The sequence below is a fragment of the Gallinula chloropus genome (genome assembly GCF_964237585.1).
Source record: "Gallinula chloropus genome assembly, chromosome: 6".
NCBI classification, from domain to species: domain Eukaryota; kingdom Metazoa; phylum Chordata; class Aves; order Gruiformes; family Rallidae; genus Gallinula; species Gallinula chloropus.
The window spans coordinates 18,239,313-18,254,518 of record NC_140091.1 but is presented as its reverse complement, the minus strand read 5'-3'; the positions used below and the strand labels follow the sequence as shown (position 1 = coordinate 18,254,518).

The window sequence follows — 15,206 nt, the reverse complement described above, 5'->3', positions numbered from 1 at the left end:
AATAGAAAAGAAAGTTTTAGCAAGAAAGTAACTTAGAGAAAGTACTCTGAACAGACAGAGTAACTATGGAAAACCCACAGATAATCTCATCAATTCAATATGTAAGAAACAGACAAGTCTTCCTAAACAAAGTAACAATACAGTTCACTAACCAAACTTTATATTTATCTGGTGTATGAAAAAACATCACAGGTACCACAAGTTCAGAAATCTCATGTCTGTCTTCACTGCAGTTCATACATGGAAGCACAACAGGAAAGTAATACAAAATCCTTAGTTTGTTGACAGATCAGTGAAGACTCTCCCCCTGCAACTGCCAGAGCTTACTTTTCATACTTGAGGTGGAACAGCTGAATTATTACATGAAATTAATTAAATGAATACATTAAATTAATTCCACATGCAATTAACATATATTCTTGTTTTCCCAGCCCCTGCCTGTGGTCTTGTACTTCAGTGGGTTAATATCTGACCTACAGGGATTTTGTGCAATTTATCAAGTTAAGAAGGTCAGGTTATAAAAATACAAATACACAAAATGCAGTTCCCAAAAGGAAAGACAGCAGGCCAAGCCCAGAAATACTGCTTGCAGTATTAGCAACCCAGTGAACAGCAATGCTATCCAACAGCACTCAAGTTATAGACTTTGGTCACAAGAAGTGTTCAGTGGGTCAAAATAGCAGCAGAGTTTAAGTAGTCTTAGCTGTTTTCTTTACAACTGCAAATAAGACGACAGACAATTAAATATAAAAGCAATTTTATAAAAACACATCAGAATTTTATTGCTTGAAGAATACAGCATATGAAAAAGCACAAGAATGTTCAAAAGAAAGGTCACAAGGATCCAAACATATTACACCATACATACCAGATGCAGTAAAATGTTAACCTGAATTCTGCATCAGAAAAGAAAGGTGTGAAAATATACCTATTATTATTTAAAAGGAAAAGACTCATTTAAAATAGAAAGTGTGAAGGTGTTACAGTACAAATTAGAAAAGCCAACACTGCACATTAACATTGTATCACTAGACTAGATTTTCTACCTTTGGTACTTAAACCTTTACAGAAAACCACTTCCTCGGTCAACCCTTGCCGAACATATTTCATATAGCATCCATGACAGGGTTTTTGTGGTGTTTGTCCTTTTTTTAAACTTAAACATTCAAACAAATACTTCTCTGACTTTTTGCTGCATTAATGCATTTCAGGAAGTGTTCACACTTATTCAATACGCAACTTCATGTATTTGAAATTTAAATCAGAAGTCACTATGTGACTGATATGTGCCAATTGTGCCTTGCTCAGATCTTTATGTAAAAGAGGGCACATAATTTTCTGTTTTCAACCTTATGTAAACAGACTGCTGCAGCACTCCAAGAATTCCAACTAGAGCAACTTGCTGAGGACATAAGTTAATAAAACAATCCACGCTGTTAGAGAGCTATGGGATCATCTACAGCAGCATGCAAGTGGCTTTTCTAGTCTGCTCAGATTAGTGTACCAGAAGATATGCCAGTATTCAAGTAACACATTAAAACTCAGCAATGGACACTACTGTGCTTTATTTTAACACAAAGAACAGCTGCTCATCCATTAATCAACAGAACTTTCAAATCAACTACCAAAAGAACTACTACATCATTTCTGTTCCATGTACTGGTGATGACTCTTGGGGCCTAGTTTATCAAAAACCTGGACTTAACTATAATCCAATTTCAGTGAAGAAAACGTTATCTTTCAACAAGGTACCTTAGTAATCCAGTGGCAATCAGTCTGGAGAATGTTAGCATTCTGCTGACAACAATGTCTAATCAACGTTAAATAAATTCCCTCTTTTATGATAAGCATGCTCTTAGCTTCAGCTTTGCCTCCTTAGGCTTGAATACTTAATCATTCCCAGCTATATCAGAGGAACTAAAACAATTTTGTTCCAGCTTTTTATTTCAACAATATGAAGAGATCTGGACTACAAAATACCATCAACAACAGTTAACATTAAACTGGAGTGAAATAACAGAAGAGTTAGTTCTTCAAACCAGGCAGTCTTGAAGTGATGTATTCAGTTAGGACTGTCAAAGGATGTCATGATAAAACCATGGGTTTATTTTTTTTCACCCCTATACAAAAAAATGACTGAATTTGTACAACTCCTATTAGAACATACCTTTTTCTAGCTTGGCGAAAATGTATCATTTTCAAATTTTAACAAGTGTGGTATTTGAGCATATATAATATTTATTGCCATATACATCCTCATTTTAAAAAGAACTAAGAATTCAGACTCTACGATGCTGAACTCTTGCTTTTTTCCCATTAACACTTTATGTCTACTGTACCACTCCCCCAAAAAACAATTAAAAATTCTAAGTAAGATTTTATAGTTTAGTTAAAAGGGAAGAAATGCAAATGTGAATTTAGAGCTTTTTGTATAAATCTCACTATATCTTATAAACTCATTGTTTATTGTAACACTGTTTATTGATCAAATAAATGACGCACTGCTATCTAAAATTTCCATATACACCATTAAAAATTCGAAGTTGATATGATACTGAGCTTGAAATCTTCAAGAGTTCAAAAAAGGACAGTTTATACATGTACAGCACACAACAGCAGACACCCCTAGAATACCAACTGCCAGTCCATGATGCATACAAACTTACAGGTAAGCATTCATTTCACTGTTTTCATTGTGCAGGAAAAATATTTTGTAGTAAAGAAACTCAGCTGGTGAACTTCAGATATCATCTTCATCATCTTCATCCTGAGAGGATCCTGCCTGATTGGATGCACTGGCTGAGGCAGCAGCAAGCTGTGCCTGTTGAGCTGCTTGTTGCATCTGTAGCCATTCCTGCTGCGCCAGTTCTGCTTGCTGTTGTCTAGCCTAAAGACATGAATTTAATTGTTAAGGCCATACATGGCTTGTGAAGAATCTCTAGAGCACCGTATCTTTTTTTTTTAAAGACCTTTTATCTGCACCTACAGATTTCTTAAGTATAATTTTTTATTAACTGTACATATAGAAACACATCTAGAGGTACCTTAATTATTTGTACCAAGATGTTTAGCTATATTCCCTCTTCATCTGAAGAGATCATCACTTGAAGGATTTACAGTTACAGAAACAAAAGGCAGGAGCATGTGTACTTAAGTTCCATTGTAATGATTGTGCCAAACCGCTTCCTAATGGAAAAATTAACTGAGGCAAAGCAACTGAAATTTCAGGCTTCAGTTTCAAGGATCTTAACATTTAAATCACAATTCAGAGATAAGAACAGCCCTACTTAGTTGTTTCGTAAATACTACAACTTGCAGTTATGAAATCATCCAATCATACCACAAAGGCATATATTATTACAAAAACAGAAAGCAAGCCATCATCTGACTTTGCTAAGCAATCTTGGAAAACAGAGCAAACACAAGGCCTTCTCAAGTCAGGCATGCAGAATGAGGATGGCTTTGCTACAACAAGGTACAGTCCTTTACTGAAAAGTACATGACATTCTAACGTAGTTCAACTGCTGACCTTGCTTTTCTATCTAGGGTTTTCACTTGTTTTGCAGCAGCCATTATTTATTTCAATGATTTACTAATCAACTTGTCAAAGTTAAAACTTTCGTGTCTATTTTGAGTGAATGTCAGGGAAAAGTTCTTTAAAATTTAAAGTTTTCAGTATTATTAACTTGAACATTTACAAGTCAGCACTAAGACTGTAATGGTTTCCTTTCTACACTGAAAATATCAACAAATTTTACAGCTTTGCAAGTTTCAAGATGCCAAAAGATGAAGTCCAAACCAAGTCTGTTTACTTAGTGATGTGAAAAAAAAAAAGGGAGTCTTCCCTTATTATAAGCATCACATTTCCTCCGTCTGTGCTAGCATTAAAATTCTTTCACATAGGTAGAAATCTCTTCTCAATGAAGACCAAACTTCAGGTGGAAATGAAGTTACAAAGGCTGGAAAACAAGACACTGGAAAGTTTTAAGGAAAGGAAGACAGCAGCAGCTGTACACACTGGAGAGGCACACATATTTGTCACACAAGATAACAATAGAGCTCTCTACTACACTCAATGAGGCGATACAGATGCACACAGCAGGAATTAGAGGCTCAGCACTTCACACTGGACAGATCATTTTGTCACTGCCTACCCTCACTGACATATTTATAAGATCACTCAGGCATTTCAAAAATGGGGAAAAAAAGAAAAATTCCATTGAATTATATTGACTAAGAAGTTTTATAAGCATCTGGTACACAACTCATTTTTTGCACACACAAATTGTGCAAGCCATTCCACTGACTTCAAATATTTACCATCATCCAAGCTATAATTGTCAAAAATTCATAACATTAATGCTGACTTCTTGCACTTGTTTAAAGTATTTTGCTCTAGAACAATAACGAAACTAGCACAAATAAATGAACATGCACTGGTGTAACTATTTTAAGAGTAACTACCTCCAACAACAAATCACCACTTGTATTTTTGAAAAATAAGACTGCCCTCTTTGAACCTAAGCCAAGATTTTTCCATATTACCAAAGACTACTGTAAAAAAAATCATTCCTACTATCTTGTCAAGCTCACCATGCATTGCCTTAATTTAGACATTAAGGCACAGTATTACAGAATTTAAAAAGAACATACCTCAAGGGGTCATATCATTAGACGAAGTGTGGCTTGCTTAGGGTGGCCATGGTTTCAGCATGTTTTTTACATTTTTTGGAAATGTTACTCAGGAGTTAGTACTCTGTTAACACACCTTATCTTTGCTTCTTTTTTATTTTGCATACTGTGCTAAATTGTTTGAACAAAATAGTAAGTTAAAAAAGGGTATCAAGCTGAATATTATTTGTAAATCTCATCCTTAATCTAGAAACAAATGTATTAGTCCTCCTATGTTAGTACAGTCAAACAAAAGTTAGGTACACATGAACTTACCACAACTAGTTCACTGCACGCTAACAATGACTACATGGTATGCTGAAACTTTAAATGCCTTAAAATTCACCATGCAATTAAAATAGTTGGCATCTTGTAATATGAAAAACAACAATTATTAATTGTTTTGGCAAGACACAAATACAGTGAAGAGGAAAGAAGGTCACCGTAATCAGGCATGATAAAATCACACTAATCAGACATAACACAGAACTGAATAAGCATTTTCAGAGGAAATTAAAAGTAAGCAAAGAGAGAAAATGTTTCATTGCTTGTGTAAGAAAGAGAAATCCAAAGTAATTTTCACATCACTTAGTTCAGAGAATGGTAGTCTTGTCAAAAAAAATAGTTGAGAAAAAGATGGCACAGAAAAACAAATAAACAAAAAAGGGGTTTTGTGATGTAAGCTTGGAGACGTTCATAAATTATCTGGGAAAGCTGGGAGGGGGGAGGCTGAGATGAATGTGTGTGTATGCACAGTATTTGCAGGCAAATACTTTTCCTATGCCTGAATTGCCTCTTTAAAAATTTATGCATGAATTCACTCAATTAGAGTTTTGCCAAGAGTAAAGGAAGATGAGAAAGGACAAATTAGAAATTTTGAACAATTAAATGTTTCTTTCAAAGCCTAAGAAATAACATATGTGCACTGATGGCCAGAAAGACAGCACTTCTTAATGCATCAGAACTGGTAATTTCCTAGAACACCAGCTGCCATTCTTTTATTTTCTCAGCCAAGTAAGTCATAATGTAATCTCTGAAGTAGAATGGAAATACCTAAGTAACAGAAAAAAACGCCATGCTTTTTAAACCTACAGTATAAAATGTGTTTCCATACAAAGTCCTGTATCATACAGGTAAGAAGTAACAGGTAGCAGCATGTTATTTGTTAACTTTACTTTTGCCAATTCACACAGGACAAGGTCAATAGCCTTTTTGATTCCTCAGCAACTCACAAGGAAGGGGATGCTTCTTTGGGGCGTGCACATGTATTTGTGGCACTAGATCTGCAGCATTAATTATTGCAACATCACAAGTACAAGTATTGCTTCACTTACTTTTGCAAATAATTCCTGTTGCTGCCTTAGAAGCTCTTCTTCCGGAATGCCAAGGTTCTCCAAGCGTGAACTGGCCTTTCTTCTCTTTAGTGCTACTGTTTTGCATTCTTGTAAGACTTCTTTTACTTCACTGATATAGGAGCCAAACCCCAAACTTTCTAGTGCTACAAAGGAAGAAAACACATTAGTCATCTTCCACAAAGTTTCTGATAATGCTGATTTGTTAAAGATATAAAAAACAGTTAAAAGTTTGATCACTTTTCTATTGTCCGGTGACAAAAATCTGTACCCACAATGAGATCTGACAGCTATTTGTCCTGTCTCTTCTCCTATGCCGTTTAAGAACATGCTTTCAGACTAGAAAAATTATGTTTAGGCAAGTACAACCAGAAAAGTCATCACCTCCAGAGCACATCAGAATCAAGCAGAATCGATACAACTTAGACCACCTTCCTAGCTGAACTGTTAACCTTTAATCTCTCAGGGATTCTATCTTTCCAATTTTGTTCCAAATCTTCAGTGCAAAGTGAGTTAGCAACCTATAATCGCAAAAGCAATGCATGTAAAATGATCACAGACACACCAAAAAATTAGAATTCCAGCTTTGTCTTTTAATATTGATTCGTATTTCAAGGGCCAAGAAGCTAAAAACGCATAGCTCACACACACACAAAGTCATATAAACCTATGTATAAGTGCTATAATTTTCTTTATCTCCACAGGAAAATGTATTTGGAATTAAAACCTTGCACTTTTATCTACCTGAAGACACCCAAAATGCAGCTGTATCCTGCAAAAATCAGGGCTTTTTAAAAAAACACAAGTAACAGGAAAGATTGTAAAAATCCAGGTAGAACATGTGATAAAAGGCACACTCTGGTTCCCAATTCACCACTTACTGGGATATGCCTCCATGCGTACACACATCCCCCCGAGTAGAACTTATTATAGAATATGCTAGAAATATTACATAAACACCACTAATACTGGAAACCCATCTCAGTTTAATAAAACATTTGGCTCACTTCCAATATCTACACAAAGCAGATATTTCTTTACAAAATGATAGTTGTTTTAACCCTCATCTTACTTTATTTCAACCTATGTCACAAGCTATTCAAGAAACAGCACCAAAATAAAACTGCACAAGAGCAATCAAGGTGTTATACACAAGCTCTCGGTTACACTAGCTCAGAATATATTCTAACCTTAATTTTATAAGCAGCTTTTTCCTACCCATAATTACTGCAGCATGCCATGGTATCATATACCTAAGTAACCCAAAGGCATTCTGTAAGTTTTCAGCATCCAAACTGTACTCAAAGAGCCAAAACACTGTCTTCAGTAGGGCGGTACACCACAGCTGCCTAGTCATGCAGGACTACCATTCCTTGAACAGAGAATGTACACCACGTGTACTTCTGAAGAAAAATAAGAGTAAAAACACAAACTGTTTTAGACATAATCAAATTGTTTCAGAGAGGGTATGCCAGTTCAGCCTCAGCACGTTCACAGACACTGGAAACACCTTCTTCAGTTAGCCCACAGTTTCTAAAAGGATTACCAAAAACCTTCAGAAACTTGTTTAATCCAACCCCAACAGATAGGAGGCAACTGCACTTCATGATCCATAAATGGTTTAGCTAAGCAGCCTATAAATATTTAAGAATTCATTCCATTTTAAAATGTACACAGCGTATACAGTAAACTATCCAAAGCCATATTTTTTTAAGCAAAGTATAAAATTTTAAGAACGCTACAAGTCTAACATCACTAAAACAAACTGTCATAGCAAATACATAGGTGATCACCAAAAGAACGCTCGCAGTGATCAGGGTTGGCAATCTGCTGCCTCAGAATACGAACGACTGCCCAATCTGAAGTCAACAGCAAGGTATGTTTTTATAGAAGTGTTAAATGGACCCTAAAGAAAATAAATTAATAAAAAGAACTTACAGTTGTGTATTTAATATAGCACACTAAATACATATATAAACACACTCCAAAGAAAATGTGTGGTATAACCAAGAAAGACTTGTACAATTGTTCAACCAAATAAAGCTATGAAAAAACACAGAAGAGGCACAGGTCTCGTACATCAAGATTCTGCTGTCTGTGAAACAACTGAAGAAATTGGCCATTCTGTGGAAACACCTCAAGGCTTTACAGAACATGTGCATGGAAGGAATATGAATCCCCTTCCATGAGCATGGTATTAAAATGCAGGACAAGCATTCGCCAATGTTGCAGTTTTGCGAGGCTGTGCTGCTGAGATGGTTTGTGTAAGCGGCAGTTAGTTTTCTGCCAGCCTCAGTGCAAACTTCGGACAATTCAAGGCCAAAGTCGCTGCTAGAGATAATCACAGCCCCTCTGAGAATCACATATAGGAGAAAACAACCCAGAAGCAGCTGCATTTTGCCACCGGAGAAGGGAGCGAGAAGATGTAACGAGCTGTGCAGACACCAAGGCCGGAGAAAGGTGGAGAAACCCATGGAAAAGGCCGAGACCCCGCCTGCAGCCCGTGGAGGAGCTCCACGCTGGATGGAGCAGGTGGAGACATAGAGGAGATGCTGTGACCCTACGTTGGAACAAGCCCCTGCCAGCACTTGCAGCCATGAGGAGAAACAGAGACACAGAGATGAGAGAGAGAGATTTGTGTCGGAACAGGTCTGCTGGGGGGAGGCTTGGAATCCTGTGGAGGACTTGGACTGAGAGACATTGTGATAAAGAGATAAAGCCCTGTGGGAAAGGATTCATGTTGAAGAAGTTCACAGAGGTCTGTCCCCGTAGGTGAGATGCCACAGTGCAGCAGGGGGAGAGTGTGGAATGAATGCCCCCACCCCACCCTGGCCGAGAAGGAAACCAACTTGCAAGGGACTGACCGAAGCCCCCATCTCCCAGTCCCTGCCCCCCTGTGCTGCAGTCCAGGGGAAGAAGGGAGTGAGATCATCACTAGAGTGAAGTCTGCTAAGAAGGGAGCTGGGGGGGAGGTAGAGGTGTTTTAAGATATGGAAAACAGTTCATGAAGAAGTAACTGAGAACCCCATTTTTCCCAGTCCTGTCCCCCTGTACTGCGAGCAGGGGGAAGAAAGGAACAAAATCCTGACTGAAGTCTGCTAAGAAGGGAGTGTGGGGGGAAAGTGTTTTAAGATCTGGTTGCGTTTGTTTTAAGATCTGGTCCTGCTCCCAACTCCAGTTTTCACTGTTCTTTTTAACGTAGTGTAATAAATTAGATAGTTTTCACTCTTCACTCTGCATTGAGTCTGTTTTGCCCATGCTGTGGAGGACAGAGTGATCTCTCCCTGTCTTTGTTTTGACTCCTGAGCCTCTTAATATACATTTTCTCCCCTGTCCAACTAGGAAGGGGAGTAATAGACTGACTCTGGTGGGCGTCTGGCCTCCAGCCAGGGCAAAACCACCACAGCTACTTTAGCAGAGTTAAAATTCCACCAAAAATCAGTCTTTATTTCTTGAGTCTGAAATCTGCACGTCTACCCAGATCGCTGAAAACTTGGTATCTTATTGAGGTTCGAATGATCTCACATTTCACAACTGAATCCCAACACACAGCAACTTTTTTTTTTTTTAGGCAGTGTCAGAAATGGAACTTCTCATATTTACAAGCACCAAATCACAACTACCCTTTCCCCAGTTTCCTCCCACTCTTAAAGACTGCACGAAGGTGCAGATGGCTGATTAATCGGTTCAGCATTATGGGTTCTACACTCATTTTTGATAAAATCAGGTCATTCATGTCTGAGATTTTTAACTTTTTATGCTTCTTCCAAACAAAAATAACTTCCAAGGTAAAAGCCCAAACATTAATAGTTATTGGGGTTTTTTAAACATTGAATACTAATGTAAACACTGTCAGTACACTAACATGAAAAGAAGCTACAGGATTTGCCATTAATTCACAGCCTACCTTACTGCAAAACAGTTCTACAAAGTGATCAACCTCATAAAACCAGTGATTTAACATCGCACCACACTCAGAATTCAATGGAAGTTTAATTCATGATAAAAAGTGTGCTCTGTCACAGCTCACCTAACTATCCAGTTGGGTATTTTCTGTTCCAGGGTGGAAGGATATTCATTTGCTTATTAAGAGTCTCGACGCACAGCTAGGTTCCTGATGGTGAGACTGAAGAATAAACATGGAGACTATCTCCCCTTATGACTATTACGTAGCCTTGATGCCTTTGAGTACTCTCCAGGGAAGCTGTTTTGTGTGTTATCAGTAACAGTGAGTGCTTGGCATAGTCAGAGAACATCTACCAAAGCAGATCTCTCATGGGACACAAGAAGCCTCTGCTTTGCTTTCCCTATGCTGTTGACAGCACGTGCCAGCCAAGTGTTTATGCCACCACACAATGAAACACAGCATGAGACTTCGTCTGTCTGATGCATAACCCAGCGGTGGAGGCAAAGAATTCTAGCTCAGGCTGTGGGCACACAGCGCAGCAAAGGAGGGGTGTCTTCAGCACCACTGCTGCCAAACACCTAAGTACAGTGACAAGTGCAGTTTCACATTACCTCTAGCACAGTCCAGTGGCAGGGTGTCACCACCTGCAGTGTCTTGCCCCTTCCTCCTCCCTGTGAAATACCACTCCTGCTCCTTGCTTCCAATCTGGTAACTTAGATATATAACACAGATATGACAGAAAGCCATGCTCCCCAGAGAGCTCCCCCCCGATTCTCAAAAAGAACAGGGACAGTTGGATCACCATTTGCTAGATCCAGCTCTAGGCAGGGTACAAAGAAATTCCCCTTGGCAGCAGCCTGTGCTTAGACCGGACCAGATGTGATACAATGACCACTGACCTCATTTCACTTCCAAATAAACTGGTGTAAGTATTTTGAAGGAACAAGGTATCTGGCTGATGACAACAAACAGATTTCCATTACCTAATTTGTTAGCATCATTGTCATGGAGCTACATTAAGGAGGAGTCAAGACAGCAAGTGTCCAGAATGTACAAAGATGGATGAAAACACCATGCCTGTATACACATAAACACTGTTTCCAGAATTAGCCATCTGAACCCTCATACCTCACAGATGGATCATCTGCCAACTGACCAGCATCTGGAAGAAGCTAATAGCACAGACATTTCCTTAAAGAAAAGGAGAGCACAAAATCCAAGAACAACTCCTCCCATCTCTGGAGCATTACAAAAATAGACATATCTCCAAAGTTTTCCTTAGCAATAGTTAACTAAAACAGTACAGAAAAAATGTTTTAACTAAAACAGTTTTAGAAAAAACCCAGACTAACTCTAGAGCAGCAGTAGGTGAAATCTGTTCCAAGGACCACCACTACTGGCAAAAAAAAAAACCCGCATTCATACATGAATCCTTTACTCTCCCCAACCTCAAAGATCATGTCTATTCCTGTGTTAAGAACTGAACTCAAGTGTAGTCATACACCATACATGTATTTAGAAGCATCATACCCAAAGCGCCTTTCCAAGTGCATGCATAAGTTTCATTCTTTACATCCTGCACTTTTCTGATGGCATTGCTTTACTAGGCTTCCAGATTTACATGTATTTTATCTAACATTAAAGCTTATACATGCTACATATTTTGTTTTGCTATAGTCAAGCAACTCTTTCAACTCTTCTGGTGAGTAAACTGATATAATTCAATGGAATAAGGTTTTGTTTGTTTCAAACAGAGAATCATTACCAAAAAAATCGTAACTTTTTTTAAGCTACCTTGACACCATCACAGTCCTGAAAATAGCTTTTACTGCAAATGCCACTGTTAATATCTTTACCAAGCAGCAAGGTCCTCTTTCATTGTTACTGCCATAAATTTGTTTGCAGCTGACATTACTATCAACAACCTTTGCCTAAGCAACAAAATGAATGTTTCCTGAAAGATGCCTCTTACCGACTTAAGCATGAGACAGAAAAACTCCCTGTTTGTGGCAGAATTTAAAAGGAAAACAAGAGAGACAGAGAGAACCCTCCTTTTATTCAAACGAGGGGAAGTGAAGTTGACAGCAGAAAAGGATGCAAGAGCATAGGTTACGCTTAAATGTCCTCGATATCAGATACAACGACCTAATTTTAAACAATCAGACCTCACGGACGTACCTGGAGGAATATTTTACTCTCTATAAGATCTTGACAGGACGACCCCGGATTAACGCCAGGGCCCCACATACCCAATCACACATCTTTTGTTAGTCTCCAATCAAAAAACCCCCACATTCACTAAATGCAGGACCTTAAAGCATGCTGCAAAAGAAAAACCAGACCTCGTTCAGCAGGTCGACGAACAGATTTGGTGACCTGACCCAACGCACCACAGGCTTCCCTCAATCACAAAATGAAAGCTGGTCCTGAGCACCCTCAACTGTCGCCCTAACCGCACAAAGGCAGCCTCCCCTTGCAGTACGACTGACAAGCCCGACAGCGCGTACTCTTCCTCCGGAGCCCCGCCTTTTGTCTTTCACACAGCTACAAGATCCCGCTGAGGAAAAGCGGCCGCGGGACAGGAGCGGCTCGGAGCCCGAGCGGCCCGTGGCGTGCGGGGCAGGCGCAGGCCGCCCCCGGAAGCCTACCTTGTATGACATGCTCCGGGGAGATCGTTTTCTTCTCCGATTTGTTGCATATCTCGTTGGCCTCGGAGGAGATGAGGTGGATGAATTCAGTGCAGCAGTTGACCACCAGCTCCCGGGCATCGTTTGCCACGCGGACGTTGGGGAGCGTTTCTTTGATCATCTTGTTGATGGCAGCCCTGGGGATGGTGAGGTCGTCGTCGTTGCCCGACGACGAAGCCATCCTGGCCGCCGCCGCTCGCTCCCCGAGAGGCGTTCGGCTCCCGCGCTCACGGGCTCCCCTCCGCTCCCGCGCGGGGCTCCAGCGCGCGGGGAGCCGGCGAAGGGCGGGCGGTGCCGCGGGAGGCGACGCTGCGGAGGGGCGGCGGCGCCGCCGCTGGACGAGGGGAGCGGGACGGGGGCCGCTAACGGGCCGCCGGTGCGCGGAGCCGGGAAGCGCCGCTGGGGTTCAGGGCTGCCTCGGCCGCGGCGCCTGCCACTGCCGCCTCCGCCACATCCTTCAGGCGCCGCCGCCGCCGCCGCTTTATGAGCAGCCTAAGGGAAGGGAAGGGGAGAGGAGCCGCCAAACTGCCCGCGCGCCCCGCGGCACGGCTCGGCGGCGTCCGGCCCGGCGGCGAGAGCGGCCGCGAGGCGGAAACGGGCTGACTGCGGGCTCGACCTGCGAGGACGTTGTTTCCGCCGGAAACCGGGGCACGCTTCCGCCGCCTGCCCCGCCCATCCGGGGAGCGCCGGAAGCGGGGGCGCGCCGCGTGCGGAGGTGCCACGTGCGGGGGGGCGGCGGCGGCGAAGGAGCCGGCGCGGGCTGCGTGCCGCGTGCCGGCGGCAGCCGGGCCCTGGCGCTCCCCGCGGGCTCGCGCCCGAAAGGGGACGAGCGGCTGGTGCTCGGCCGCTCCCCGCGGCTCACCCCGAGCTCAGTCGTCGCCGGGGTTGCTCGGGGGCCGAGCGGGAGGCTGCGCTCCCTTCTTTCGCCCGCGCCGCGCGAGGGGTGCGCGTACCGGGCCGCACCGCACTCGGGCCGGTAGCTGCGGGAGGCCCTGATCGCGCCTCGGCTGTCGGTGCCGCGAAGGAAACGGGCGCGGTGAAGCAGCCCAGGCTGCCGGCCGGAGGGGTGCTGAGGCAGCTGCAGCTGCAGCCCGAGCCGCCGTCAGCTCCTGCTCCATGGCTGACAAAGCTGTCGGCTTGTGCTGACCCCGGACCTGGGCAGGGCCAGGGCTCTGGCTGCACCTTGGGGTGCTGAGGGCAGCATGGCCGCGCTGCTTTCAGCCCGGCAGCGCCCTACTGCCCTGTGGTTCCTGCCTTCCCATCGGCAGCCTAGCCCCTATTGCCACCTCCCTGCACCCACACAGGGATGTTGGGGTGCAGGCACCAGCCTGGTGTTTTGGAGAAGGAGGTGCGTTATGTGTGGAACAGCTGAGACCACTACCTGTGCGCAGGGGCAGCTGTGGGGGCACACTCCTGTCTGAGCACCCCCACACTTTGGGCCGCAGCGAAAGGGTCATGACTGTAGGGTAAGGAAACTTTGTCTCAAGAGCCTGGTACCTGCAGGAGCTGCCAAGGATTGCTGCTTGGCTCCTCTGAGCGAGCCTTTGGGGACAGGCAGGGCAGGGCCACAGCAAGTCCCAGCATGGTTTTCAATTTAAGCTTAGTGAGGAAGTACTGAGGGAAAGAGGAAACAAGTTCCTGTATCCCCAGTGAGCACCAGCTGGGCTATCTTGAGTATAACAAGGACTGGGGCTGGAACATGCTTAGTAACTGCTACAGGGACAGCACTTAGACCAAAGCTGACTTACAGGGGTAGGGTGAGAGAGAGGGAAACTCCTTCATGGCAGGAGTCTGTTTTAACACATGGAGAATAGCTTGGAAAAGGAGACCCCTTTCAGCCACTCAAGGCATTTAATGGATTTAAATAACTTCTTAATATTTTGTTATTTTTACAAAAATGAGTTCCCAGACATAGAATGAATCATAGAATCATAGAATCATAGAATGGTCTGGGTTGGAAGGGACCCCAAGGATCATAGAGCTCCAACCCCCTGCCACAGACAGAAGGGATATTATTTTAAGATGCTTTTAAGAAACATTGTCCACTATGTGGAACATGCCAGTAACCACTGCATATAAAGGAAGTGTTCAGAATGCTATAATATGTATATGGATAATAAATATTCTAGCTGTGGCATTAAAATTGATAAGACTTTCTTTTATGTTACTGGTAAATAGATCTGATTTCTAAAAATGAGAATACTAATCTGAGGGATTGATACACTAATTTACTAATAAGTAAAAAGATAAAATTATGATACTAAGAATCTAAATAATTTACATACGGTACACACAGTCTGTATTAAATTCCAATAAAAGGAGGGGATCAGATTAATATAGAATACACAGATATTAGTCAGTGTTCATGTTCCCATGAAAATGGATTTCTTCAAAAAGCAAACGCTATACAGAACAAACCTATAGTTAGAGGAGTTTAATTTCAAGGTTCTGCAAACCAGTTACAAACTATAAAGATAAACATATAGAGCTGAATATCTTAGCTAGGCTCAAATAGACATCTTGAATACCTTTTCACAACTACAAAGCAAAGGCATTTGAATAACAACATGCTGCGTTATCAGTAGCTGC

General features: G+C 42.1%; 1 protein-coding gene across 1 annotated transcript; it reads right to left on the bottom strand.

Moving 5' to 3' along the window:
* Nucleotides 1-746: 746 nt before the first annotated feature.
* Nucleotides 747-12,853, bottom strand: DR1 (down-regulator of transcription 1). Its single transcript, XM_084265807.1, has 3 exons — nucleotides 12,579-12,853; nucleotides 6,006-6,169; nucleotides 747-2,887 (listed from the first exon to the last, which is right to left on the bottom strand). Exons 1-3 carry the CDS (start codon nucleotides 12,796-12,798, stop codon nucleotides 2,741-2,743), a joined length of 531 nt encoding a protein of 176 aa, XP_084121933.1. The 5' UTR covers nucleotides 12,799-12,853; the 3' UTR covers nucleotides 747-2,740.
* Between the last annotated feature and the right edge of the window lie 2,353 nt (nucleotides 12,854-15,206).

Excerpts from the sequence above, each read along its gene's own strand:
- DR1 (XM_084265807.1), bottom strand. The coding sequence starts at position 12,798 with ATGGCTTCGTCGTCGGGCAACGACGACGACCTCACCATCCCCAGGGCT. Across the intron at positions 6,170-12,578 it reads CCCGGAGCATGTCATACAAG|CACTAGAAAGTTTGGGGTTT; the intron begins GTAGGCTTCCGG and ends CTTCCTTTGTAG. Across the intron at positions 2,888-6,005 it reads AACAGGAATTATTTGCAAAA|GCTAGACAACAGCAAGCAGA; the intron begins GTAAGTGAAGCA and ends TCATGTCTTTAG.